The sequence below is a fragment of the Corylus avellana genome, chromosome ca4 (assembly GCF_901000735.1).
Source record: "Corylus avellana chromosome ca4, CavTom2PMs-1.0".
Classification (NCBI taxonomy): Eukaryota; Viridiplantae; Streptophyta; class Magnoliopsida; order Fagales; family Betulaceae; genus Corylus; species Corylus avellana.
In genome coordinates, this window is record NC_081544.1 from 25,096,196 (window position 1) to 25,120,057 (window position 23,862).

Genomic DNA, 23,862 nt, shown 5'->3' on the forward strand with positions numbered 1-23,862 from the left:
CCATGGGTTACGTTTGTCTAAACCATATATAATCATTCAACAAAAATATACCTAAAATGCAAACTTCTGCCCAGAAACTCATACACAACAACCCATATAGCATTGCACAATCCTATTCTCCAAACAGTTATGCTATTCAAAAAGAGTAAGAAATTGATTTTGCAAGCAGAGTGAAGAAAATAAGTGGATATATATTAACTCAAAAATTTTCATGATCCACTCCGTAATATAGTAAGTTATGCTAAAAGACTAGTTGGTCCTTACAGTATAATCATATTTCACATACTTAGATGAAGATCTGTACAAATGAAAACACAAACAGTCGGAAGCCCGTTTCTCGCATCATTTTAATGGTGCACTCTGCTTGTCAAACCTGCGAGTCCAAAAGTGAAACCGGTAAATAGTGCCATAAAAGATCAAAGTTGCTCATTTTAGTGGTGCACTTATAAACAACCTCTAACATCAAATTTGGTGCATTTATAAACAACTTCAGCATCGATTCTAATGGCAGTTAGAATTAAGATGTATGAGGATAAAAGGGTGCAGAGAATTTCTTTTTCTTTTTTTTTTAAAAAAAGAAAAGAAAGAAAAATCAGAAAATGACGGGCAATACCTGCTCCTTTAAAGATGGTATAAAGTCAACAAAGTTCAAAAACTATGATTTAGACTGGTTTTGCTTTAAGTAGCAATTAGCACCTTCAATGTTGAACTAATAAAATCAGAGCAGGAGGCCGTGCCACCTTTTAGGAGTTAATGTAGCACATTGCTTGTGCTTGAAGAAAATAAGAGTCCTTGTATTTTCTGCCACTTCCAATGTGAATTCCATTGCGAATCCAGTCTTCTCGATGTATCCAAGCATCCCGGCCAAAATCAAGAATTCCGAGAATCTGTCAAGATGTTGTAACATAAGGGAATTATTTTTATAAGTAAAAAAAATTCATTAAACGCACAAAAAGGCGCACCCAAGTACATAGAAGGTATAGAAGAGAAACGCCTAACTAAAAAATAAAAAAATCAAAAAAATCAAAAAGTCAACAAGAAACATGAAACATGAAAACACTCAAGGCAACCATCCATTGTTATAGGGTATTGAAGAAGAAAGCCTTTGACTTCACCACCTTCCTCTTCATGTCTTCGAAGTTTTGATTGTTTCTTTCTCTCCAAATGTACTACATCAAGCATTAGCACTGGTTGTCTTGCAATGGAGTAAGAGCTGGTCCATGGTTTCCCCTCTCTTCTTACACATGCAACACCAATCTACCACAATAGTCTGTCTCTTTCTTAAATTATTCAAAGTGAGGATCTTACCTAAAGCAACCAACCACACAAAGAAAGCCACTGTCAAGAGGGCTTTGCTCCTCTAAATACTCCTCTAAGGGAAAGGAATGCTAATATGGGGAATTAAGGCATTATAAAACGATTTTACATCAAATAACCCTCTCTTGGAAGGGGCTCATCAAAGCTTATCCTAACTAACCCGTCTCAATCTGATGGAATACAACTAATGGAAGAATGAAGTAAAGAATCTCCCAATCATCCGTCGCTCTAACAAAATTAACATTCCACTGAGGATAACCATTAGAAAAGTGAAGGTGATTCACCACAAAGGCCTCCTTAAGGCATTACGAATCCAGAAACGCTACCTTAAGGGGGTTGCTCTCTACACCACACATCCTGCTAAAATCTAACCTTTGAACCATTATCCACCTCAAATCTAGAAAACCCCCGAAAATTCCTTCTAAGCCCTCCTAATGAATTTCCAAAGAGCAACCCCATGTGACCTACTAACTTCATTAGAACACCACCTGTCCCATTGACTACCATATCTTGGTCCACCACTACTCTCTCTCTCTCTCTCTCTCTCTCTCTCTCTCGTACGTATAGTACCATAACCACTTCCCTAGAAGAGTTCAGTTGAACATAAAAAAATTTCTAACCCACAAACCCCCCTCATATATACCTAGGGCCAACTTACTAGGTAAAATTTGAACTTTTCACCCAAACCTCCCTATAAGAAATCTAAATGTAACTTCTCAATGCCCCTAGCAACTTTAGCTCGGAGGGGGAACCGAGACAAATAAGTAGGCAGATTAGACAAGGTACTCCTACTCAAGGCTATCCTACCCCCTTTAGACAGTTACAACTTCTTCCAACCAGCCAAACATCACTCAATCTTCTCAACAATCAGATAATACTTCTCATATTTATGGTGGCATATTTTCTACCAATGCACACAGGAAGTAATTAAGATGTTCAAATTGTAAGAAGACAACCATAAAAACATTAATAAAAAAAAGAAAGAAAAGTAAGGCAGTAGCAGAACAAAAACACATAATTGATCAGAATCAACTTTTAAAGGACCAAAGGAAAATAGGCGATATCCAAATAAAAGAGAACGGTGGTGAGTACTTGACTTACCACTCCGCCTTTCCATGACACAAAAGTTGGATTTGTTCTTGATTGCAAGACCTATTTAAGATACACTGAAGTCAGAAAATCTATCATCTAAAATTGAATGAAAGTGAGAGAAGAGATGATTTAGGAAGTACAGAGGAATCTCAGGGGTCAAAAACTGATGATGCATATAAAATTAAGATCTTGATCAGCGCATACAGTTGTATAACTCTGGAGCTAAAATAGAAGTAGAATGTATAATTAGAGTCATACTATTACCACTACCAGGCTAGAAGCAACTTTATTAGAATTTAACTCATTGATTGTTTTGTGTACAGGCCTTTTCAGCTTTCTCCCCCCTTAATCGGAGCTTTATCTACTTATCAAAAAAAAAAAAAAAAAAAAATCGGAGCTTTATCTATAAATTTTCCAAAGATCTTTTCTTCTTTCCCAAGAAAAAAAATAATCTAAACGTATGACCATTTTGCAATGATTTTTGGATATGGATAAGGTGTCATGTTTTAGCATAGACACAAACTCTTGGACATGGCAATTTAAAAAAATTCTAGACAAGGAGACACGGCCATGTATTTTCATCTTCTAATGTAGAATTTTAAACATTTATTATGTTTGACTATCTGATTGAATGCATAAGAACCAAGGATGTGAAAAAATACCAGAAATTATAAATATGTACAACTTTGTTGACATTTTATATATAACTTCCCTAGTTCTGGATTTCTTTTATACTTATTGGGAAAGATGTCTGTGTTGTTTTAGGTGAATAAACGAAAATTTTTCTATTACTGATGCAGCAGCAACCAGCCTGCACTTAAAAATTTTATCCATAAACGACGAGGAGGGGGAGCGGGGGCGGCGGGCAGTGCGATCAAAATACTAGCCTAGTTGGGTGTTTACTAAATTACGCTCATCCACCCATGAGATCGTTAAGCTGTTATGTTGATATAAGTTCAAGTAACAAAGGGTATTTATGGAGTGCATATGTTTGTCTTCTAACTAAGGAGTTGATTTATGAGAAATCAGATTTCAGAAGCTTTAGGTTTGAGAAGGTTGATTTTGACAGCCATCTAGGGCTCTACCCATTCTGATTGATGTGACTGCTTCTTTTCCTATATGCAACCTCTTATGATATATTCAAAAGAGTTGAATTATGTATCATAAGATAACATGAAAAATGAATCATTAATTTTAGGAATACAATTGAATGCAGAGACACAAACTTCATCCAAGAAAAGGTTAAAATTGGAGTTAAGAAGCTTATTTTCTGAATGAAGAAGTATCCAAGAAACAGAAAGTAAAGCTGTGCAATATGGAGAAGAAGATGACACGTTTAAACTAACCTCAACAGTATCAATTGCTTCATTTGAAGGAATTGCATGTAAAACTCTGCAACAAGAAAGAACAAATAAGACTAGTAAAAACATTAAAAAGGCGTTGGAATCTCCCAAGGAAACTGAATAGGTCCACTACATTTCAAAAAGCATTTAAAAGAGCCTACTTTAAATTAGAGTCCGTTTGGCCTTATGATTTTGCAGGCCAAAAGTGCATTTTTAGACAAAATCGCAGAATGTCTCGTTTGGGAATGTGTTTGAAAAAAATGGTGGTTTAAAAACATGATAAAATCAAAGTTTTCAAATCGCACGTAAGTAAGATGGTGCATTTTTTAAAAACACGGAAATTCAAAGACCAAACTGCAATTTTAATGGCTAAAATGTGATTTACCAAACGTTTAACCGTGTTTTTAAAAATCAAAGTTTTAATTAACTGTGTTTAGAAATAGCTATTTTTCAAATTGCACGTTCTGAAACCATTAAACCAAATGGACCCTTAATATAGCTTCTAACAAGGGCATATCAGGATCTCAATAGTTGATTTCATCTTAATTATTCTTTACTAATCATGGCAAAGGACTAAAACACATTGGGCAGATTCATTCCTCCTGGGCCATTTTAAAGCCATTACATAAGTATGAAATTTTGTGTGAAATTCTATCAAATAAAGTATAATCTAAAATTGATAGTACTAACACAATTGCATTTGTTCTTTCTAAAGCAACAGTTGAACAAACCTTTCCTCCACAGCAGGCACAAGACCACTTGTCAAAGCCACTCCACCTATCTAAAGCACAAAACAATGTTATTACTTCTTGCCTACATTGAATATACTGAAATAGGATCTCACACAGTCCAACGGTGCTCCCAAACTCACCAATTGTATGCTACAAAACAACTTTCTCTGGAGGTCTATACGCCCTGTCAATCACCAGACAGTTTAATCAGTATCACTTACTATATAGTAGGAGAAATGTATGCAAATCTACCTGTTGAAAGAATGCTGCTTGTGATAGCCTCTGCAAGGCCAACCTTCTCTTCTTTCTTTGGTCTAGCCGAAAAAACTGGGTAGCTATCCCACATTGGTAATCCAACATTCATGCTAGGATATAAACCATCTGATATGTCAGATCTTCTAGGAAATTCCATGTGCCATGTATCTTCCAGCATATCCTCATAGTCATGAAACCTAGTAAACAATTATAGTATCAGAAGTTACTACCAGTACCAGAAGTTACTACCAGTTTCTTCATGTACAAACTAGTAGAACTTGATAAGCAATACTAACCAAGAACGGGGTGGTGGAGGATACACGTCTGGAACCAAAAGAGTTGGGTAAAACAAACCCATAGGAGGAACCTATTAAAATAAACATAAAAAATATTGTTCCGCCAAACTACATTCAAAAAGGACTGAATAAATGGAAGAAGATTGGTTTAAGAAACACACATTAAGAGCAGTTAGCCTTGTCTTGTGAGATCCAGCTGGCATGCCATCTTCATAAGAATGAACTACAGCAACAGCATCAAGTTCCCCCTCCTATGCACAGGAAAATAAATATTAGCAGGAAGTACAACCAGAGGGGAAAAGACATTTATGTAAAGAAGCCTTTGTCCATGCCCATAAAATGTCAAACACTCTTTTGACATGTTCGATAGACATCAACAGCTAAATAATATAACTATTTTGTTCACGAATCATGTCAAGCATTAAAGAAGTAAACCTTTTGATTCGAATATTCAGTCAACCTGCATCCAACATGCAGTCAACTCTTTAGATGTCCATGTCCAAACAACAGAGGGAACATGGTATGGTATAAAGCTTGTGGCAAGGTGATGGCATAATGTGGAACAATATGTGTATTTCTTAGGTCTCATCGACTACAATATCATGCATAAAAGAGAAATCGCAGCAATGAACTTAGGACTCATATTTACAAGGTGAGAGTTATGTGACACATTTTACACAAGGCACCTAGGTGCAAAGAACCATCCTAGTGCGCTTTCATCACATCACATCAAATCAGCTAAACACAGAGAGAGAGAGACAGAGAGAGAGAGAGCTCACTTTAATTTCACAATATGTCTCTTTCAGTCGGTTAAGCATCAACAGGTCTATAGGCTTTGTCAAAATGTCGGTACGGATTTGTGGCCATGTCTGATGATGCCTCTGAGTCCAGAGAAGGCATCTTGCTATATCCTGAAAAAAAGGAAACAGATCATTGAAATTTCAGTGCAATTAGCAACGACAAGTATGGATCACCTATGTGCTATGTGGAGCAGATTGGGCAATCACAAAACAAATGCAAAAAGAATGCAGCAGAAGTAATCCAGAAACATGAGAAGAAAGAGAAGGTCATTGTAAAGAGAATCTTTTGTTTTGTTTTGTTTTGTTAGCAAATCAATGCAGCAGCAACGCATGATATTCAAGTTAAAATTCACTTTAAAAAACAAGATAAAATGAGAAATGTAAAAATTTAAGGGATCAAAAAATTGGTGCCGTGCACCTTTACAAAGAATGTAGAATGGACACAAACATGAAACAAAAGAAAGAAAGCTGTATAGGATGATTTGGTGCCATGCAAGAACAAAGGAATGCAGCAGCAAGATATGATTCAAGATGAAGGCACCTGGAGGACGAGAAATCAGTCAGAAAGTTCACAAGTCAACATAAAAGGAGAGAGAGAGAGAGAGAGAGAAGAACGTGGCAGCACACACTTTTGCCAAAAATAAGGCCATAAATAAACAGAAAAGCAACCCTCACACTGCTCACATAAATAATTCCGATTTAAGTTAAATTATTGATCAAAGGATAAGATTTAGTATTAAGGTAAACAGTTTTCTCATATACTTAGCTAGTAATGGTGAAGATAACATAGAAAAATCTATTTTTCAACAGTGACAACTAAAGAAACAATAAATAAGTACAGTTAATTTAGAAGTAAAGTAATGAGTTGTAAGATGAACCAAACCTCTCCACCAAAAGGTAATGTCTTCTCTGTAGTAGGTAGTGCAACTCCATCCTAAACACCAAAAGAGGCAACAAGTTGATTACCACAGTCAGGAAAGACTTACTTTCCAAAATTGAGACTTCATCACGCTACTATTGGTGTCATCGGTTGTTAAGCTAGCAAAGGATACATGATGATCGAAGCATTGAAGTTAGCAGTTGTGATAAATGTCATACATCGCAGTACCAGCAGTGGCAGTGGTAGTCTGTCAGTAATGCTGATAATAGTATAATATAAGGAGAAACCTGGTAGCTTTTGCTTCAAAAGGAAATATTTTTGCTACACATACATCTTTTATTTTATTTTTTTCGTGTAGAAAAGTATATTTGAGTTGGATAACAAGACAAGTGGTTTGTTACATATTTAATTTCAAATGCGAAGAAGCAGGTCTGGATGTCCAGTTACAAAAGTATTGCAGTTACCTCGATGCAAATCACTGATGTCACCTGAGCCCCCATGCTTACAACACAAGCTGTTGATAACCCATTCCCAAAAACAGCAGCTAGACCTTCCTGCACCACCAGTTCCAGAAAAAATCATCATCTGCTAGGGGAAAACCCAAAAGAATCATTGGTTACAGCCAAAACAATTCAAACGTACATGTGGAAATGCGAAGTTCAAAAAAGAAGATCATAAACACTGAGAACAATCAGAATTTTTAAATCAGGATTCCATTTCTAGCTTTAGTCTCAAGGAGCAAATGGCATGTGGATAAAAAAAAAATGTAATGGTACAATTTTTACTAATACTCCAGAAAATAATAATCTAGTAGCTATCATAATATAAGTATATCTTTTGCTGAGCAGCATGTTAAATCATTAACCAAGCAAAATTTTCACAAAAGAAAAGAAAAAAAAAAAAAAAAAAAAGGGCATGAACAAGACAAAAGGGAGGAGGGGGGAATACACTCTCATTGATAACATGGTTGAAACTAAGACACCAAAAAAATTCATAAAATATTGTGCCAAATCTATCTCCAACATGCTCATTTTACATAGCCAATAAGTTCATTAAATATTCATGCACACTTGCGAAATGGTTGATGCTCAAGATAAATCAAGCTCAGACTTTATCCAGCAAAATAAGATCACGAAACTAATGCGTATCACACAGCCGTAGGACAAAATATTGGTCTGCAAAATTTACTTACATGACTCCAGTTTCACAAGATTACTATGAACTGTAAAGTAATAAATATCTAGCAAAAACAAAACTTTTACTAATTAATAGAAACTCTCACCTGGTGTACCACCGCTGAGCTAAAGCGCAAGTCTCGCAACACTAAGGTTAACATTTCCTTTATTTCTGCTTGTAACAAACAATAATAGAAAATTAAAATAGTTCTCCTATCTCCCACATTAATTTTTCTCTTCAAGTAGAAGAAAATAGGCAAAGATGGCAAGAGAATCAAAGATTTACGAGCATAAGATCCTTGAAGCTTTTGCTTAGAACATAAGACAACTAGAAAATGGAGTTTTAACCAGAGTTCAGACATTATCTTTCACATAAATGGCATGCCAACCAGTAAGATGAAATACATGTGCCAGGCAGAAATGCCCAGTATGTTTCAGTAGGACTTGATCAAGTAACAGCAAAGGTCGTTAGCCTTTCACTTATACATGATGTACAACTCACCAACAGATTGTTAGCTAGGTCGCAGCAGCTAGCAATACAACTTTTTTTTTAAGAAAAAAATATATTATTCTGTTGGACAGGCAAATAGGCGGAGGATCGGAACCTAGAGTGGAGGCTTGAATTCAAATTATGGTACAACTTCAACAGACTTAAACCAGGTAAAGTAGCATGCATCTTTAAAATCATCCAAGTCAAAAAAATAGTGACAGCACTATGAACTGCCATTACTATGATGCAAGCTAACACTACACAGACTGACAAGCACAATGAGATATAGTTTCAAAGATGCTTAAAATCCAAGATTAATGCTTAATAGTCCCCAGAGTTTTTTTTTTTTTTTTGATAAGTAATAAGGAGTTTTATTAAGGAGAAAAAGCCCTAAAAATACAAGAGGGAAAGCCAAAGAGTCCCCAGAGTTTTTCTTTTCCCCAAAAGCAAATCAAATCGCTGAGTATCCATAATTTCTTAAACCTCAAGAATATTTAGTGCTCTAGTCAAAGAGTATCCAGCATACACAGAAGAAAAAGGCTTATTGAGAAGCCTGAGCCATGGATATCTTAGTCTTAGATCTGGCCAGCAAATTCTAAAGTACGTATCAGAGAGCATACGTTTAAGTTCAAGCTGAGAAAAAGCCTACACTCAGCTGAGACAACAGGATTCCAAAATCAAGTCTTTTGTGTCAATAATGTATTTGATATGCAGATCTCCTTGATCCATAGAGGCATTTATGATGAATATGATTTGTTTTTAAGAAGATATAGTAATCAGAAGGGTCAAAGACCTAACAAATCGAATAAGGCTATATAAATTTTCTCTTCTCTCTTGTAGAGAATATATAATAAGTAGTTCTCAAGTACTTATTTTATATATATATATAATAAGTAAATGAAACAGATTTCTCTATCTAAAAATCTCAAAAACTGTAAAGAACTACTTGAGATATAAATACCACGATTATCAAATGTTTCTGGCACAACAAGAATGGCAGAGTACATGTTTCTCTCAATGTGAGGGATATGCAATTTCTCTATCAAAATCCAGTCCCAAATAGCATGCAGATCCTCAAGTACCTGAAAAATAAGCAAAATGTAATTATAAGAAACAGTAGTTTGTAAAACACTAAAAGACAGTATTGTTTTGTGTTTTCATTAAAAAGTTAAAGCGCAAGACTTTTAATAAGTCTGGCATCGACGTTCCCATATCTGTTGACCATAAGTTTTGCATGATCAGAATGGAACCATAGATTTGCAGGATCAAAATGGATGATATAGTAACACCACAAAATGGTGATTAGCTTTACCCGGGATGCAGATCATAATGGTACACAATACAGGAATGTGTAAGCAGCACAACGTTTCAAGAGTAAAGTGGTTTCTTATCCATCCATTTCCTATTTTCCTTCATCTCTTGCAATTTGTGACCATTATTCTATTTTATCGCATCACATTATAAGGTTCCAATCCATTACATACCTACATTTGCTTTACAATAAAAACAACGATGATGACGACAATAACAATAAAAACAATGATAATAATAATAAAAAGGGATTAAGAAATAATTATTTGGGTCACTAAATTCAGTGATATGGCAAAAAAGACTTGCATTTGACAAATATGACTGCTGGAAATCTTTTTTCTGATGCATGAGGAAGTTAATAAACATGGGACTGTACCTGCTGCATGGGATAGTGTTGAGAAATATTCAAATGACCTCTGCGAATTGGACGTCGTAAGCAATATGGCTCTGTTGGGGATATTTTAAGTGCTTCATCACCACAAATGAACTGTCTGAATTTAGGTTTGCTTGAAATAAGTTCCTTAGAATTAGTTCCTTCATGCTGGTCCACAGACTCATTAGTCACAACTTCATTTGTCGAATTTCCTGCATAACCAATTTGTATTTTTAAAGAAATGAAATCTGAGACCAAACTAATTGTGGTAACATGTTAAATGCCATCAAATCTAATTCCATATTATCCAACAGATTGTGATCAATTAAAGAATGAATCAAGTAGCATAGAACACAAAACATGTAACGAAAAATAAGAATACTATGAAGCTATCTTGCTGATAATTATCAATGCCTCAATTTTGAAATAAAGTCAACATACATTGATACATCCGCCATTGTTATTTTAATAAGAAGATATACGATACCAGCAAAAGCTTTATCTAAAATCTCTAACCACTTGGCCACCAAAACTAAACCCTCTCCGCATCCCCTCCCCCCACCCGCCAAATAAAAACCAAAACAAGGGCTTTTTATCTAATCCTTCCTGATCACAGAAGAGATATAAGCAAAGGAAAAATGATATTTAATCATAACATTTCAATGATAGAACATGAAATTATGACCTAGAAACCCTGCAATGCAGCAATAAAGAACAAGAACCTTGTTGGATGAGACTTCTCATGCTGTTCACTGCTTAATGGGCTGTCTACTGTACAAATTAAAACAGGATTTATGGCCTGATCAGGCCACCCGCTATAATTAAAGCCGACCGACCCTTCCCCTAGCCCACCAATGTATGTGGAATAATGGGGTAAAATATTATCCAGTTGACCTATTGAGAAAATTATGCACAAAAACATGGGGAACTGACGAGGTTCAATTTTTTCCTCCCAGTTTAACCATGTAGCATTGTCTCACTCACTTATCTCAAGATGGATCAGATCCAAAGTATGCTTAGCGATACACATAAAGAAAGGCATTATGACTGCAATTAACCTATCAAATACAACAAATGCAAAGGAAACACCATCAAAGAGTCGAGGTGTTCTCTCTTAAGAGCTGCATTCTGACTGCAACTTGCCAAACAATGTGGGAAAACCCTTTATCTGTATGTACCATGGCTTACATGATTATTTTGAAACAGCTAATCCAAATAGTGCTTTCAGTTTGCTTCTAGAATGCCATTGAAATGGTTTATTTTGATTCTTTATCACTTTGTTAGGGCTTCAATGGACTTGAAAGCAGTAACCCAAGTCTCACTTTTATACGAGAATGAAAGGGTATTTCAAGTAGTGCTTTTGTAATTGTCATGAAAACGATATTTCAATCAAGCGTTGTTCATTTTTGTGTATATTTTCCACAAAACATTTTCCTCATTTTCAGGTGTTTGGTTGAGACAAGAAAATTTGGTCAATTGAAATAGTTCTAAGAGTCAATGTACAATCATCCTTAAATTATATAAAATGACCTGTGTTTCTGAGAGATCATTGACTCTTGCCATCTTGCACCCAATACCATCACCCACCTACCTGATATGGGTCTACCAATTGAAGTCAACAACGAGTTTCTTGGTCGGGGAGCCAAAGCAAGTCTTGAAATCCTCACTTAAGTTGGCGATAAGCTTGTTAAGGTGGTGGGAGCGAGAAGGAAGACAGTGGTAATGATGACATTTTCGGTTGGGTAAGTCGACATTGCACGAACGTCAATACAGCTTGTGACACCTCATAAAGTCAAGTCTCATATTGGGTGTTACATGAGTGCCGAGTCCCGCATTGATTCTTTACTATGTGAGACTTGACTTTATAAGTGATTCCAATGAGCTTTAATTGTAATTTCAACTAGCTCTTTCCGAGTAATAACACAAATATGACTAGCAATTTTTTAGGATTGTGACAAATGGTATCAAAGCAACTTAGTAACTTCATGTGGCACTTAGTCACTAAAGCATAACATGGGCCCTGACGAGAATGTTAGGGATTTGAGTGCAGGAGTTGTGGCACACAGAAAGTGTTTCACATTGGATAGATGGTTTGTGATGGTGTTACATAGGTGTCAAATCCCACATTGGTTCCTTATTAGGTGAGAATGAGATTTATAAGTGGATTTAATGAACTCTACTTGTAACTTTGACTACTCATTTTGGAGTAATAATATAAATGTGGCTAGCGTTTTTTTTATGGTGTGACATAGTCAATGTCCCAAAGGTCAACGTTAAGACAAATCCAGTGAATGAGGTCAAAGGCCAAGCTTCTTATAGGCCGAGAGGCCACAATTACAAAACCCAGTTTGAATATATGGGTTTTGAAGCATGATGAGTTGATGCTTGGGTTGATTGGATCTAGATTTTGGGTATTATTTGTTTGGATTTCTTGTAATGGAGTCATTGATTGGTAGTTTGTCTGGTTGGTGATTGTGGCATGGTGACAACTGCGGCAGTTTGGATGGATGGGCATTGTGGTGATGTGAGGCTTATGGCTAACTGTTCAGGGAGGTCAGTGAGGTCACCAATGGTTGTGTATTGAATTTTGGCTGAAATTGTGTGAGGTTGTCCACGTGTAGAGTGTGTGAAATTTTCCTTTTTTAAGGGAGTTATTGGCCTCAAGATATGGTGGTTTCCAGCAAGTTCCTAGTTGGTTTCTAGTTTTTTATTGTCTTCTAGTTAGTATCAACCAATAGCGGAAAATGCTTTTAGAAACCTTTTTAGTGTGATTGCCAAACATCTGAAAACTAGTAGTTTTCCAAAAAATATTTTTAGTTAAAAACATTTTGCGTCAGAAACGCATCAAAACAAATGGAGTCTTAGTGTTTCTGTAATTTTTTTTTTTGGAAGCACTATTCTAGAAATAGCTTTTCTATAATTGCTTTAGAACCAACAACTTGAACGGCACTTTTAGTTCTTCATCACTTTGTTTAGGATCCCACTGAATTTTAATGCACCACTTGAAGTGCTTCTATAATTAGTTTGAAACAGCTATCACAAGCAATGTTCTATAATTATATGGAAAGCTTTATCCTAATTACTTGTCCACCTCAAATAAGGTGCTTGGCAAAATGGGCATGAGAAGTCAATGAACAAATAGAAATGCATGCATATGTTCCAAATTTTCAGTTACCTAATGGTAAAGATGAAGTTGTTTCCTTTTCAAATATATCAGTCCAGGTAAATGCTGTTTCCTTCCTGCCACTCTGTGGATTATATCCATCTACACGTCCCATCTGCATAACAGTTTATCAATTTCATTACTCTTAGCACTTACTGACCAGTGAGCAAGCTATTGTATATGGTCCATTCAAGTCTCAATCATTGAAAATTCTTCTTTTTCATATATAAAGAACTAAGCATTACTGTTTATAGTACATTTATACATTTGTTACACCCAAACTGAGAGAGAGAGAGAGATGTGCAGCACTTGGGAAGGAATTTGATGGAATTAAGATTTAAGAAAAAACGAATGAATTTTTCATTCTGCCCTTATTAACAACTTTCTAAGTAAGTATTTAGAATAAAAGAAATTCAATGAAAGTGGACTAAGGACTTGTTTGGTAGCAAGTCTATTTTCTTGTTTCCTTACACACATGAATTCCAGTTTACTAATTTCAAAAAGATCATGCTTTTCAAATAGCTTTCAATCAGAGCAAAAAACAGCCTGTGTTTTTAAGAAATGTTACATGCCGCCACAAAAAATACAAGGAACCAACCTGTTTTAATCAAATTACCGCAACTACAATGACAAAATTCATGTAAGAATCTTTTTCAAAATATCTTTATGCATACCTTGCGAGGGAACGAATTGTGGGCAACCTCTTCATCCAGAAAAGGTATCTTCATCAAAGATGCAATCTTTAAAAAAGAAGAAAACAAACAAACAAAATTAAAATGAAGAAAATAAAAATGAAATTAACAATATTCTGTAAAAATGTGTAACAATGTGCATAGACTCACAACATCATAAGCCTTCTCCCGTTCCATATGCTGAGCAGTAGTAATCTGGGAATTGAGCACCTGAAAAGGCCAAAAAAAAAAAAAAAAAAAAACTGACTCTTCAAATGCTAATATAATGATTAAATTCACATTCTTTATATCAGTTTGGTAATTTAACAAGGTATCATAAAAGTAGTTAATAGTTATGAGCTCAAAGCCTAACTCCGCACCATACCTCACACATTTCAGTTAAATAAATGGGTAGGAGTGGCATAAGTTTTTAGAATGATTTAACACCAACTAAATCCAAGACTTTAATGAAAATTGTAAACCACAAACCTGGTCTTGAACATTTCTCTTGGGGACTTGGTTGGTGTACCGAGCAACGCAGTGAGGAATATTGAACGGAGTGTCCTGCGAAGCAAGACCTATTCTGATATTTGCAGAACCTGCAGGCACCAAAAGGGGAAAAAAGAAGGAAAAAATGAACGAATCAGTGTGCCAAATTGGGATTGGCTCTGCGGATTTTTACGTAGTGCTCGTGAATTTCAGTGGTGAAGAGCAATGGTTAGTGCGTGTGCGAGTAGGAATAGGCTTAGGGTTACGGTACCTGGGTTGATGACGACTAGATTGGAGCCTCGCTCGGCGACGAGTTGTGTAGGAACCACGGTTTTTAGGTAATCCTGCGAACATGAAAGAAAAAAAAAAAAAACTTTTCAGATTTTCCAGTTGGTTGAATCAGTGGTGGAAGCTCTGAGGGTTCGTCTCGTTGTTCTTACCATGGTAAATCGACTTGAGTCACTGCAAGAACACTGAACTTATTAGAATCGCCTGTTAGCCGTTGCTTCACTCCTTTTATTGCACTGCGTTTCGGTTTTGGTTTTCCTTCTTTTCTTTTCTTTTTTTCCTCTTTTTTTTTTTTTTTTTTTATTCCTCAAGCCGGGAAGTTCGCCAGTCCTAACACCCGGACAACTTTGCAGTCTTGCAGAGTTCTTCAGCAGCGGTAACGGCGGGTAGATTCAAGAATGGAAACGACGTCGAGGAGGCTGGGGGCAGCTAACAGAATTTATTTGGGGAAAACATATTTTGGCCCTCGAATTATTACATATTTTGTAATTACATCTCCAAAATTTTTAAAAGTGACATCGAGGTTCAAAGTTTTGCCGTTTACTAAAAAGTTTTGTCGTTTACTAAAAGCACGTTGACTTAAGGAATTTATATATATATATATATATATATATATTTGAAAAAAGAAAAAAAAGGTTCAAAAGAATAATATGAAAAAGGCCATCATTTCTTATGTTTTTAGTTACTTTTTTTAAATAAAATTAATAATTGTAATAATTCAAGAAGCTATTTTTTTCCTAATTCTTTTGGTGTTTCTGAGATTTTGTAAAATCCAGTCACAGTATTTATACCAAGCTAAAATCCAAGGGTAGTATTTATAAAATCCCCAAAAATAAAAAATAATATATATATATAACACAGCCAATGTTACATTTTGTATAATTTTTGTTTTGATTATTAATTATAAACAGAATTACAACAGACAACCACTTATTGGGATCTACACATGTAAAGTATCATGTCTGCTAAAATTGTCCTTTACTATAGAGAAAACTATATCTTGCCCACTAACTACTATGTGAAGAAAAGAAGCAAAGTTCATCAAAGTTTTCTTCTTTTCTTCTCTAATAATCACATCTTCAAGCAACCCATTCATTCGCTGATAAACAATGTCACCCCATAACAGGGGGAAAAAAAAATCAAAGTAACATGTCCTAGAAAAGGAGAAATACATTTTACAAAAAAGGAGTATAAGCTGAGTAGCTTGATTAACATCCACACTTATGCCGGATGCTGCAGAGTCTCAGATTCACACCCTGAAATTTCAACACCTAAAAAGAATCCATTTTGCAACTCTTACTTCTTTGATATATCTAAACTGTTCTTTTTTTGTTTTTTTTTTTTTTTTTTTTTTAGTATATCAAACTGTTTTTGTTTTGGGAGTCTTCTTCTTCAGTTGCCTCTTCAGAATTGAGTTCTTCATCCCAATGAAGAACAGCAATGCACCGCAAAGTGCTGTGCTCTGCAAAAAATTTGCAAACCCAAAATTCATAGTTTTCACATGGCAAACAAACAGATAACGAAGAGAAACACACCAAAAGACTTTTTTATACAAACCTGCAAGAATTCATTCAAGAGAAAATGATATTGAGGCTGATCAGGAGGGTAGTTATAAAAATCATAAAGAATTGGAGTGGTGAGCACCAAGTGGAGGAGCTACAGCAAAGGAAAAAGGAATGTCACATAATCAGCAGTAGCTGGAACACAAAACTCAGAGGTCATTTCTTCAAAGGTATAAAATAAAACTAAAATTAAAGTAAATTCTAACCATGAGACAGGCTGCAAGGGTGCTGTAAAATACAAACAGAATGCCTCCAATCCCTTTCATGAAAATAGTAATTCCAACTAAATATCTAACCTGTTCGAAAGATTGTCAAATCATAAATGGAGTTACGCATGGATAATTGGTAAAACAACTGAAACAATTGATCCAGAGAGTAAAACCACCAAAAGGCTCTTACATCAACATCAGGCACCCTGACCCCTAATTTGGAGGACAAATTTTTCTGCAGAACACTGAATTTGATAGCAAAATCCTTCGCAGCAAGTCCGTCATCAGCACCGAACTCATTATACCTAAGTATCATTTCAACACGAAGAAACTAGCATTGCTCAGTACACCCCAGTGTGACAGCTTCATGATGCAAGCAATCAACCGAACTTATGTTATTCATTTAGTTCAACAAATGGCAAAGAGAAGATAGTTGTTAAACAACAAGCCCATGTTACACTCTTATATATATATATATACATATATATATATATATATATATATATATATATTGAGCTACTATCTTTTAATTTTAACTTCAAATTACACAAACCTTGTTAAATAGTCAAGGGCAATGACAATAACAGGCAGACAAGCAGAAGAGGCCGAGCAATTACAAATTCCACGGCAGGCCACTCTATTTACCTTGAGCCGATAATAGTATTCTCTCTTTTGACGGCTTCACTCATCTATTATTATTTAATGACTTAACACTATGCTTATACATAATACCAATACATTTTAATCTAGTCTATAGATTGCCCACCCTGTGATTCGATTACAAAGCCACAATCCATCCAATCCTATACTCGACAAACTCCGTCCAATCTCATGTTCAATGTGATAACTAGCTCTAATACTAAATGATACAAACCTCAAGTAGAATTCATCCTTGAAAATTAACTTACAAAAGGAAAGTGCTTAAAACTTAAAAGCTATATATATATATATATATGGTTAAGATTGCACTTAACCAATGTATGACACTTAAGATCACAGCACAATTACTAATGCAGGTCAAAGAAGTGTTATCCCGGGTGCCGCAATTATAGCATATCACAAGATAGATTGTGTTAGCCAGCACACTGAAATCTAGAACTGAGCACTTTGATCATCCCCTTCCCCAACCAGTGTTTATATTAAAAGTAGACTTTAAAAAAAAAAAACACACAAAAACAATGTTAAATTAATTATTTACAAACATTTTCCACAAGATCACAGCTACGATTGTTGCTAGAGTGCTGCACAAAGTATCATATATGAATTTCCTCCCCCAGACGTTCAAGAACTCAATGAACCACATCAAAATTTGACAAGAAACTGTATCAACATTCTTAGAACCTCTTCACAACAATCACGTACATTAAAGTTACATCTTCAATTATTGTATGCCCATCATTACTCTCTATTTCTTAAAATCTTACCAAGTTATTAAAATCTTAATTGTTATTTTTAAGTTAAATGATTTAAATTTTGTCACTCTACAGCTATTATCTCAATTATTTCTTAATTTATTACCATCCTATTAACTAATAAACACTAACTTGATCAAATCTAAGTTAGTTAACTGCTTAATTTTAAAATAGTAGATAAGATTGTAAGAATAGAGGACCCCTAAATTAACCACCTTTAGAAACCCAAAATACCCTAACCTCAATTTCACACGGCAGTACTATTAGCTTTAGAGGCAGATACATAAAAGAAAAATAATAATAGCAGGCTCTTCTAATCTTCTTGTACACAAAATATGCGCAAACACTAAGAGAGATGTAAAAAGGTAAACAAGACCGGATTTGACAGATCTGAGTGGAAAAAGAGAGACAAAGAGTTAAAGAAAAGCTTACATTTGCCAGGCGGAGAGGATGAAGAGCGAGGCGAAGAGCACCCGTCCCAAGAAAGAGACGAATCCCATTAGCCCCCTTCGGTTTTTCTTTTCTTTTCTTTTTTCTTTGTCTGCACAGAGAGAATGAGTGCGAAGATAGTCGTTGGAGACGAGTGGTCAATTATACAGCAAACAAAACGGAATATCTACGAGATCAGACGGACACACAGACTGGGTTTCGATCGGATCCAACGTTGACTCGATGATGCCAACAGTTCCAAACTTCCAGTGTATGCAGTCGTTGGCTCTCGATCAATATTATGTTCACTCACCCACATAATTACATTTGTTTTTTTTATAAGTTTAGAAACATTCAACGTGGGTATTTAATGCCATATTTATGGATATAATTTTGGGTTAAATAAGAGCATAAAAAGATGAAAGGTTTTTTTGCCATCCGTCTGATTTCGATTTCAAAATGTGTGATTAAAAATAGTAAATTAAAAATATGATTTTTAAAATGCAGTTAAAGTATTTGGTAAAATCGTAATTTGACTTTTAAAATCGCAATTTAACATTTAAAATTGTGTTTTCAAAAAAACACATTCTTAATTACCTAGGATTTGAAAACTCAGAATTGTAATTTTTTAAAAATGCAATGCCAAACAATCAATTATTTGTGATTTGGTTTAAAATCACATTTTTTGTCTATAAAATCGCAATACCAAACGCACTCTTATACTCTTTAATTTTTTTGAAATTATAAATTATCCTTATTCAATAATTAAATTATTATTATTATTTTTTTAAAAAAAAAATGACCCTGAAGAATATGTTAAGAAAAAAATCAAAAAAATAAGGGGATATTTAAAAAATTTCGCATCTGGTTAAATCCTAACGGAGGGGTGACATTTCAAACTTTTTAAATTTAGATACCTGACATTAAGAATTTTTAAGGATATAATTGCAAAAATATCAAAAGGTAGTGAAGCTTCCCATATTCTTTTGTCTTGTTTTGTTTCTAATAATACAAAACACAAGTTAGGAGGGGCTGTTTTGGATAAAGGTCTAGCAATTTTGTTGTGGTGATAAATAATTTGATAAGTAAATGTGAAAGAATCTTTTATGAGGCTCACTTGCTCTAACAAGTGTGTGAGTTATTCAGTACATGTTCAGATAAGTAGACCTCATTGAAACTTTATTATATTTACTTTTTCCATTACTAACAATCTGAGCAATAAATTACTAGGGATTTGAGTCGCGTGAGTTTAGGTCACTGACAAAGAGACAAACGTGTAGGAAACAATGAGGGTGGTGGTCTAATAGTAAATGTTTTGGAGGCCAAGTAGTCCGTGACGACATGATGCTTATTGTTTCTTTAACGGTCTTACTAATAACTTGGAGTCACTAACATTGGATGAAATTGAGATCAGGCTATGACTTGATAGATACTCTCTATTTTGGTGTCTCTGTTTAGACATCTTCTATCGTTGATTCCTCAATGAGGAGAAAGTTATTACAATCATGTCCAAATAGGATTGTAAAAGTCAATTGTTTAGGAAAAAAAAGAAACTCCTTAGGAATAAGGAATAAGATGAAAAAAATTCATTTAAATTAAGTTGTACACAACTAGATTAGCACTCTAGCAGACATTTTGGATGCTCCAGGATGAAATGTTTCTCAAGAAAAAGTGAGCATTTGTTATAAATGGTTTGATGCTCCAATCTTGTTTGTGATTTTGGTTGATGCTCTCCAATCCCTTTAAATTTGCTGTCATTTAGTTTTATCATTTATGTGAGTTGTGATATTCACGTGCTGGTGCATCAGATTCTTGATGAAGTGTGAAGCATTTTGCTCTGCACCCATAGTTTCTGATCTAAAATAAAACATAAAAAAATATATATATATTAAAAGAAAAGTAATAGAAAGACAAGTCAGCCACGAGGCAACCTTAATTGAATAACGGGGGTGCAGTTGGAACGTGCTGTAAATGCCTGACTTGTTCATTGCTTTTGTCTCAAGTTGACTTTGATTTCAAATCTTGCAAATTGCTTTGCTTTGCAAGTGCCCTTTGAATTGGCAACCCTTTTATACCTGTTGGGATCTGGAGAAGCTGGTTTTCTATACTTTCTATCGGTGGTGGTGGTAAATCTAAGAATTCGTATTAAGAGGTGCGGAACTAAAATAATAATATTTTAAAATTTTTTGAAGGGGCAGAAGAAGAAAGAATAGAAGATATGGTCAAGAAAACTAAAAAAATTACCTTAAAAAAAAAAAAATTCAAAAATTTTTGGAAGGACGGACGCCCTACCCGCCCCCTTTATATCCGCCTCTGCCTTCCAAGTTTCATTTGCTCGTGCTTTGCCGCTTATTTTCTTTGTAAATAAAAGTTTATTCAACCCCATGTGACGGGGCACCTGATTGTGTTCATGCTTCCACTACTGCAAATTTTCCATGAATTATTGACTTCCTTCAATTAAAAACTGAATTGAAGGGGCCGAAAAAAAAAAATAAAAGCAAGAAAAGAAAAGGAAACAAAAATACTGGTGCCAGAGCAAAACACTGAAACTACAACCATACAGAGAGTAGGCCGACATAAGATTGTTTACTTAAGTCATAAATTCCTACAACCGCTTTCTGCGATGCAAATATTTCAAACCATTTTTAAGAGATGCCCTCAGTTACTGGATAGAGTAATTAATACTTATCTTATGGCTCAAAAAAGGTGGCATGTGAATACTTTATTGGTAGCACACATTCAAGATTATTCGATTTATTTGTTAACATTTCTAGATGAATTTACAAGAGATACATATACTTAGTTTCTCTTTGGGAATGTATTTTAAAAAAAATAATCTGCGTTTTTTAAACTAAATCTTAATTTTGAAGTGTTTGAGATTGCGATTTTAAAAACGCAAATTTTAAAATCGTGAAAAAATTCGCGATTTCTATAAACTGACTAAGAGGTGCTTATTTGAAAAAGTACGAATTTAAACAAAAATCACTATTTATCTTAAAACAATATTTGGAGCAATATTTACCTATTTAGCCATGAAACCGTAATTATATGCTAATGTTATCTAAATATTCAATTAATAAAAAAAGTACTTCTTAACATGTTTTATCAAACGCTTATACGATTTTAATAAGTAGCAATTTTAAAAACACAATTTTTAAAATTGCACTCCCAGATGGGTCCCTTACTTCTCAACCGAATCAATTACCATGAATCCTTTTATGGCACTCAATTGTTTTGTTTTTTACTTTTTGTCATCTCACTATATATTTAACAAGATTTTTTTTTTTTTTAACTAATGTTCTTTTCACACTAATTATATCCGTTTAAGGGTAATGTCAAACACATGTCAATATGTGATTGGAGTCACCTCGACTACAAAAAAGAAAAAAGTTTAAATACCCTCCAATCACTTGTTGACACGTGTCATTGACGAATTGCAAACTTAAATTTAACATATTTTTACGTTTAAACCATCTAAAGTAACTCTCTTTATTTGATCTTTAATTAGTAAAACACCCATAATTCCCATTATTTTAATCTATTAATTTGTAGTGTTTGTCAACTGTAAAGATGTAAAATTGATGATTTTAACAAGGAAAACTCTATGTTTAGTTGCATCTATTGCATGCGATTAACCTTTTAGAGTCCCATGCCCCTTGATTAGTGGGGAGCTCGTGACAAGAACCATGAGGGCGCACCCATCATATCACGTACCGCAACACTTTCAAACGCACAAAAATATCTGTACTCGCTTCCCCGTACTGCCATCTACTCATCTATTAATATAATCCAACCAACCCGATTGGCTGCGCATATGTGTAGCCCTCCGAACACACCACCGCCACCGAGTCGCAGCGAGTCCACCATATCTCCACACTCTCGCGAGTACACCTACTCCCGCGTGACTTTTTAGGCGCCGAAGTTGTATTTATAATTATACTTAAACATAGGGAGAGCGGTATTAGGCCAAAAATTTTCAGACCCAATTTGGCCGGCAAAAGGAAAAACACGCGTCCTCTCCGGTTTTTGCACACCGAGTTTCGAATCTCCGTGTTTTCTTTCTTTTGTGTCCGCGTCCGTACAGCCATGGCCTTCGTTTCGTTCGTCGGGAGAGTCCTCTTTGCTTCCGTGTTCATTCTTTCTGCTTATCAAGAGTAAGCCCCTGGATCTGCTTTTTTTTTTTTTTTTTTCCTGATACTTTTTTTGTTTTAGTGTTTGTGATATATTGCTGTGTTTGGTTGCTGAAAAAAGTCTGGGAAATGGAAGAGGCGGAAGATTTTGAAAGTTTGGACTTTTGGGTTTTCCGGTGAGTCGGAGTCGGGAAAGTGGAGGCTTTTTACTTCACCGACTCTGGTGCGGCTACTTGGAAACTAGAGACGCATTCTTTAGTTTTACTTTTTAGTCTTTTGTCGTCTGTCTAGTTTTCTCGGGAACCAAACAAAGTTGTCTCTGATTTGGGATACTGGATGTTGTCGAGGAGTCATTCTGGTCGAAAATCTAGGGCTTTTCTCACTGGTTTTACTGTCGGCCTGCTTGTGCTACTTAGAACTAAATAGGCCGTTGGATCCGGTATATTTTCAAATTTGATGTGGATTTTGATGCATTCACAACCATGTATCCGACTAGGATTTTTCTTTTTTCGATTGTAGAGACAAAGGTTTTAACTTTTTCTTCCTTGGTTTTTGTTGGCTATTTTAATCAGAAGTTGCAAACTGATTTTATTTATTGATGGTTCTGATATTTATGCTTTATTATTTTGGTTTTCATTTATTGCAATAAGCTTGTTGGTATTACTGATCTGTGCGTTTGTGGGTTCTTTTGAAAATGGTAACTGTCCTATTATAAAGAACTTAAATAAGAAGATCTTGTAAAGTTTTTAAATGTTTGCTTGAAAGGCCTAGACTAGGTGTTCTATTCACTATGATGTAAGGGCTTGGTTTGATGAGGGCCTTTTTTTTTTTTTTTTTTTTTTTTTTTAAAAAGCAATAACGTTTCTTGTGTTGTGTTTGAATTGTTCTTTTCCCTGGAGAACATTTCTTAGATGTTGCGGGGAGAGTACTGGATGCTTCACTATGATTGTTCATGAAATTGTTCTCTTTTTCTCCATTTTGAAATTGCAAAAAGCCACTTGAGGTTACTAGTCAATTTAGAAGAGGTTGACACTCTAACAAATGACTAACTGGTAGTTTGATCATTTAGTAGGTTTATCGGATTGCATTTTACAGTTTGATTACAATAAGATAGGTTTATCTATAGGATGGGCTTTGCCCCTTGTATCAGAATATCGGGTATCTTGAAATCTTTATTAGGTATTTTCCCTACTTTTAAAGCATCGACTTCTTTTTATTTTATTTTGTGTGTGTGTGTGTGTGTGTGTGTATTGGACTGAATGATAGGCTTTAGCTGCTACTTTGGATTTATATGTTGATACTTTTCTCTTAGGCTGCAACTTAAGTGGGTAGAAAATGGTATTGATATGAAATATTATTTTTCATGAAATTTTGATTGAGAGGTCAGGAAGTCTTCCTTGTTAATCTTCTGGAATAATAAGTTTCCATGAGAGGAAGCTATTTTCA

The 23,862-nt window shown here is 34.9% G+C and overlaps 2 protein-coding genes across 5 annotated transcripts; both read right to left on the reverse strand.

Annotated features, from left to right (window-relative positions):
• Nucleotides 1-171: 171 nt before the first annotated feature.
• LOC132177319 (actin-related protein 9) lies at nt 172-15,145 on the reverse strand. 3 transcript variants are annotated; one of them, XM_059589588.1, is made up of 21 exons: nt 14,827-15,142; nt 14,658-14,730; nt 14,387-14,496; nt 14,069-14,128; nt 13,901-13,966; nt 13,239-13,341; nt 10,067-10,275; nt 9,341-9,461; nt 7,997-8,061; nt 7,179-7,268; nt 6,718-6,768; nt 5,814-5,945; nt 5,196-5,285; nt 5,035-5,105; nt 4,736-4,935; nt 4,624-4,667; nt 4,484-4,533; nt 3,756-3,801; nt 2,419-2,469; nt 741-887; nt 172-373 (listed from the first exon to the last, which is right to left on the reverse strand). In XM_059589588.1, the coding sequence occupies exons 1-20, from the start codon at nt 14,827-14,829 to the stop codon at nt 744-746; spliced, it is 1,779 nt and encodes a 592-aa protein (XP_059445571.1). In that variant the 5' UTR covers nt 14,830-15,142; the 3' UTR covers nt 172-373; nt 741-743. The 3 variants fall into 3 exon arrangements, 2 of the variants coding, with proteins under 2 accessions (XP_059445571.1, XP_059445570.1); XM_059589587.1 differs by having other exon boundaries at nt 697-887; XR_009439744.1 differs by lacking the exons at nt 172-373; nt 741-887 and having other exon boundaries at nt 2,426-2,469; nt 4,484-4,529; nt 14,827-15,145.
• Nucleotides 15,146-15,635: 490 nt separating this feature from the next.
• LOC132178888 (uncharacterized) lies at nt 15,636-18,600 on the reverse strand. 2 transcript variants are annotated; one of them, XM_059591463.1, is made up of 5 exons: nt 18,290-18,600; nt 16,636-16,750; nt 16,443-16,532; nt 16,232-16,330; nt 15,636-16,136 (listed from the first exon to the last, which is right to left on the reverse strand). In XM_059591463.1, the coding sequence occupies exons 1-5, from the start codon at nt 18,355-18,357 to the stop codon at nt 16,035-16,037; spliced, it is 474 nt and encodes a 157-aa protein (XP_059447446.1). In that variant the 5' UTR covers nt 18,358-18,600; the 3' UTR covers nt 15,636-16,034. The 2 variants fall into 2 exon arrangements, with proteins under 2 accessions (XP_059447446.1, XP_059447448.1); XM_059591465.1 differs by having other exon boundaries at nt 16,636-16,808.
• Between the last annotated feature and the right edge of the window lie 5,262 nt (nt 18,601-23,862).

Bases quoted from the DNA above. Each gene is read 5' to 3' on its own strand.
- LOC132178888 (XM_059591463.1), bottom strand. From the start codon at position 18,357: ATGGGATTCGTCTCTTTCTTGGGACGGGTGCTCTTCGCCTCGCTCTTC. The intron at 16,533-16,635 runs GTAAGAGCCTTT...TCTTTCGAACAG, and splicing joins TCAGGGTGCCTGATGTTGAT to GTTAGATATTTAGTTGGAAT. The intron at 16,137-16,231 runs GTTTGTATAAAA...AATTTTTTGCAG, and splicing joins TCTTGAATGAATTCTTGCAG to AGCACAGCACTTTGCGGTGC.
- LOC132177319 (XM_059589588.1), bottom strand. The intron at 2,470-3,755 runs GTTAGTTTAAAC...TATCTTAAATAG, and splicing joins AAGCAATTGATACTGTTGAG to GTCTTGCAATCAAGAACAAA. The intron at 888-2,418 runs GTAAGTCAAGTA...ACATCTTGACAG, and splicing joins TGTCATGGAAAGGCGGAGTG to ATTCTCGGAATTCTTGATTT.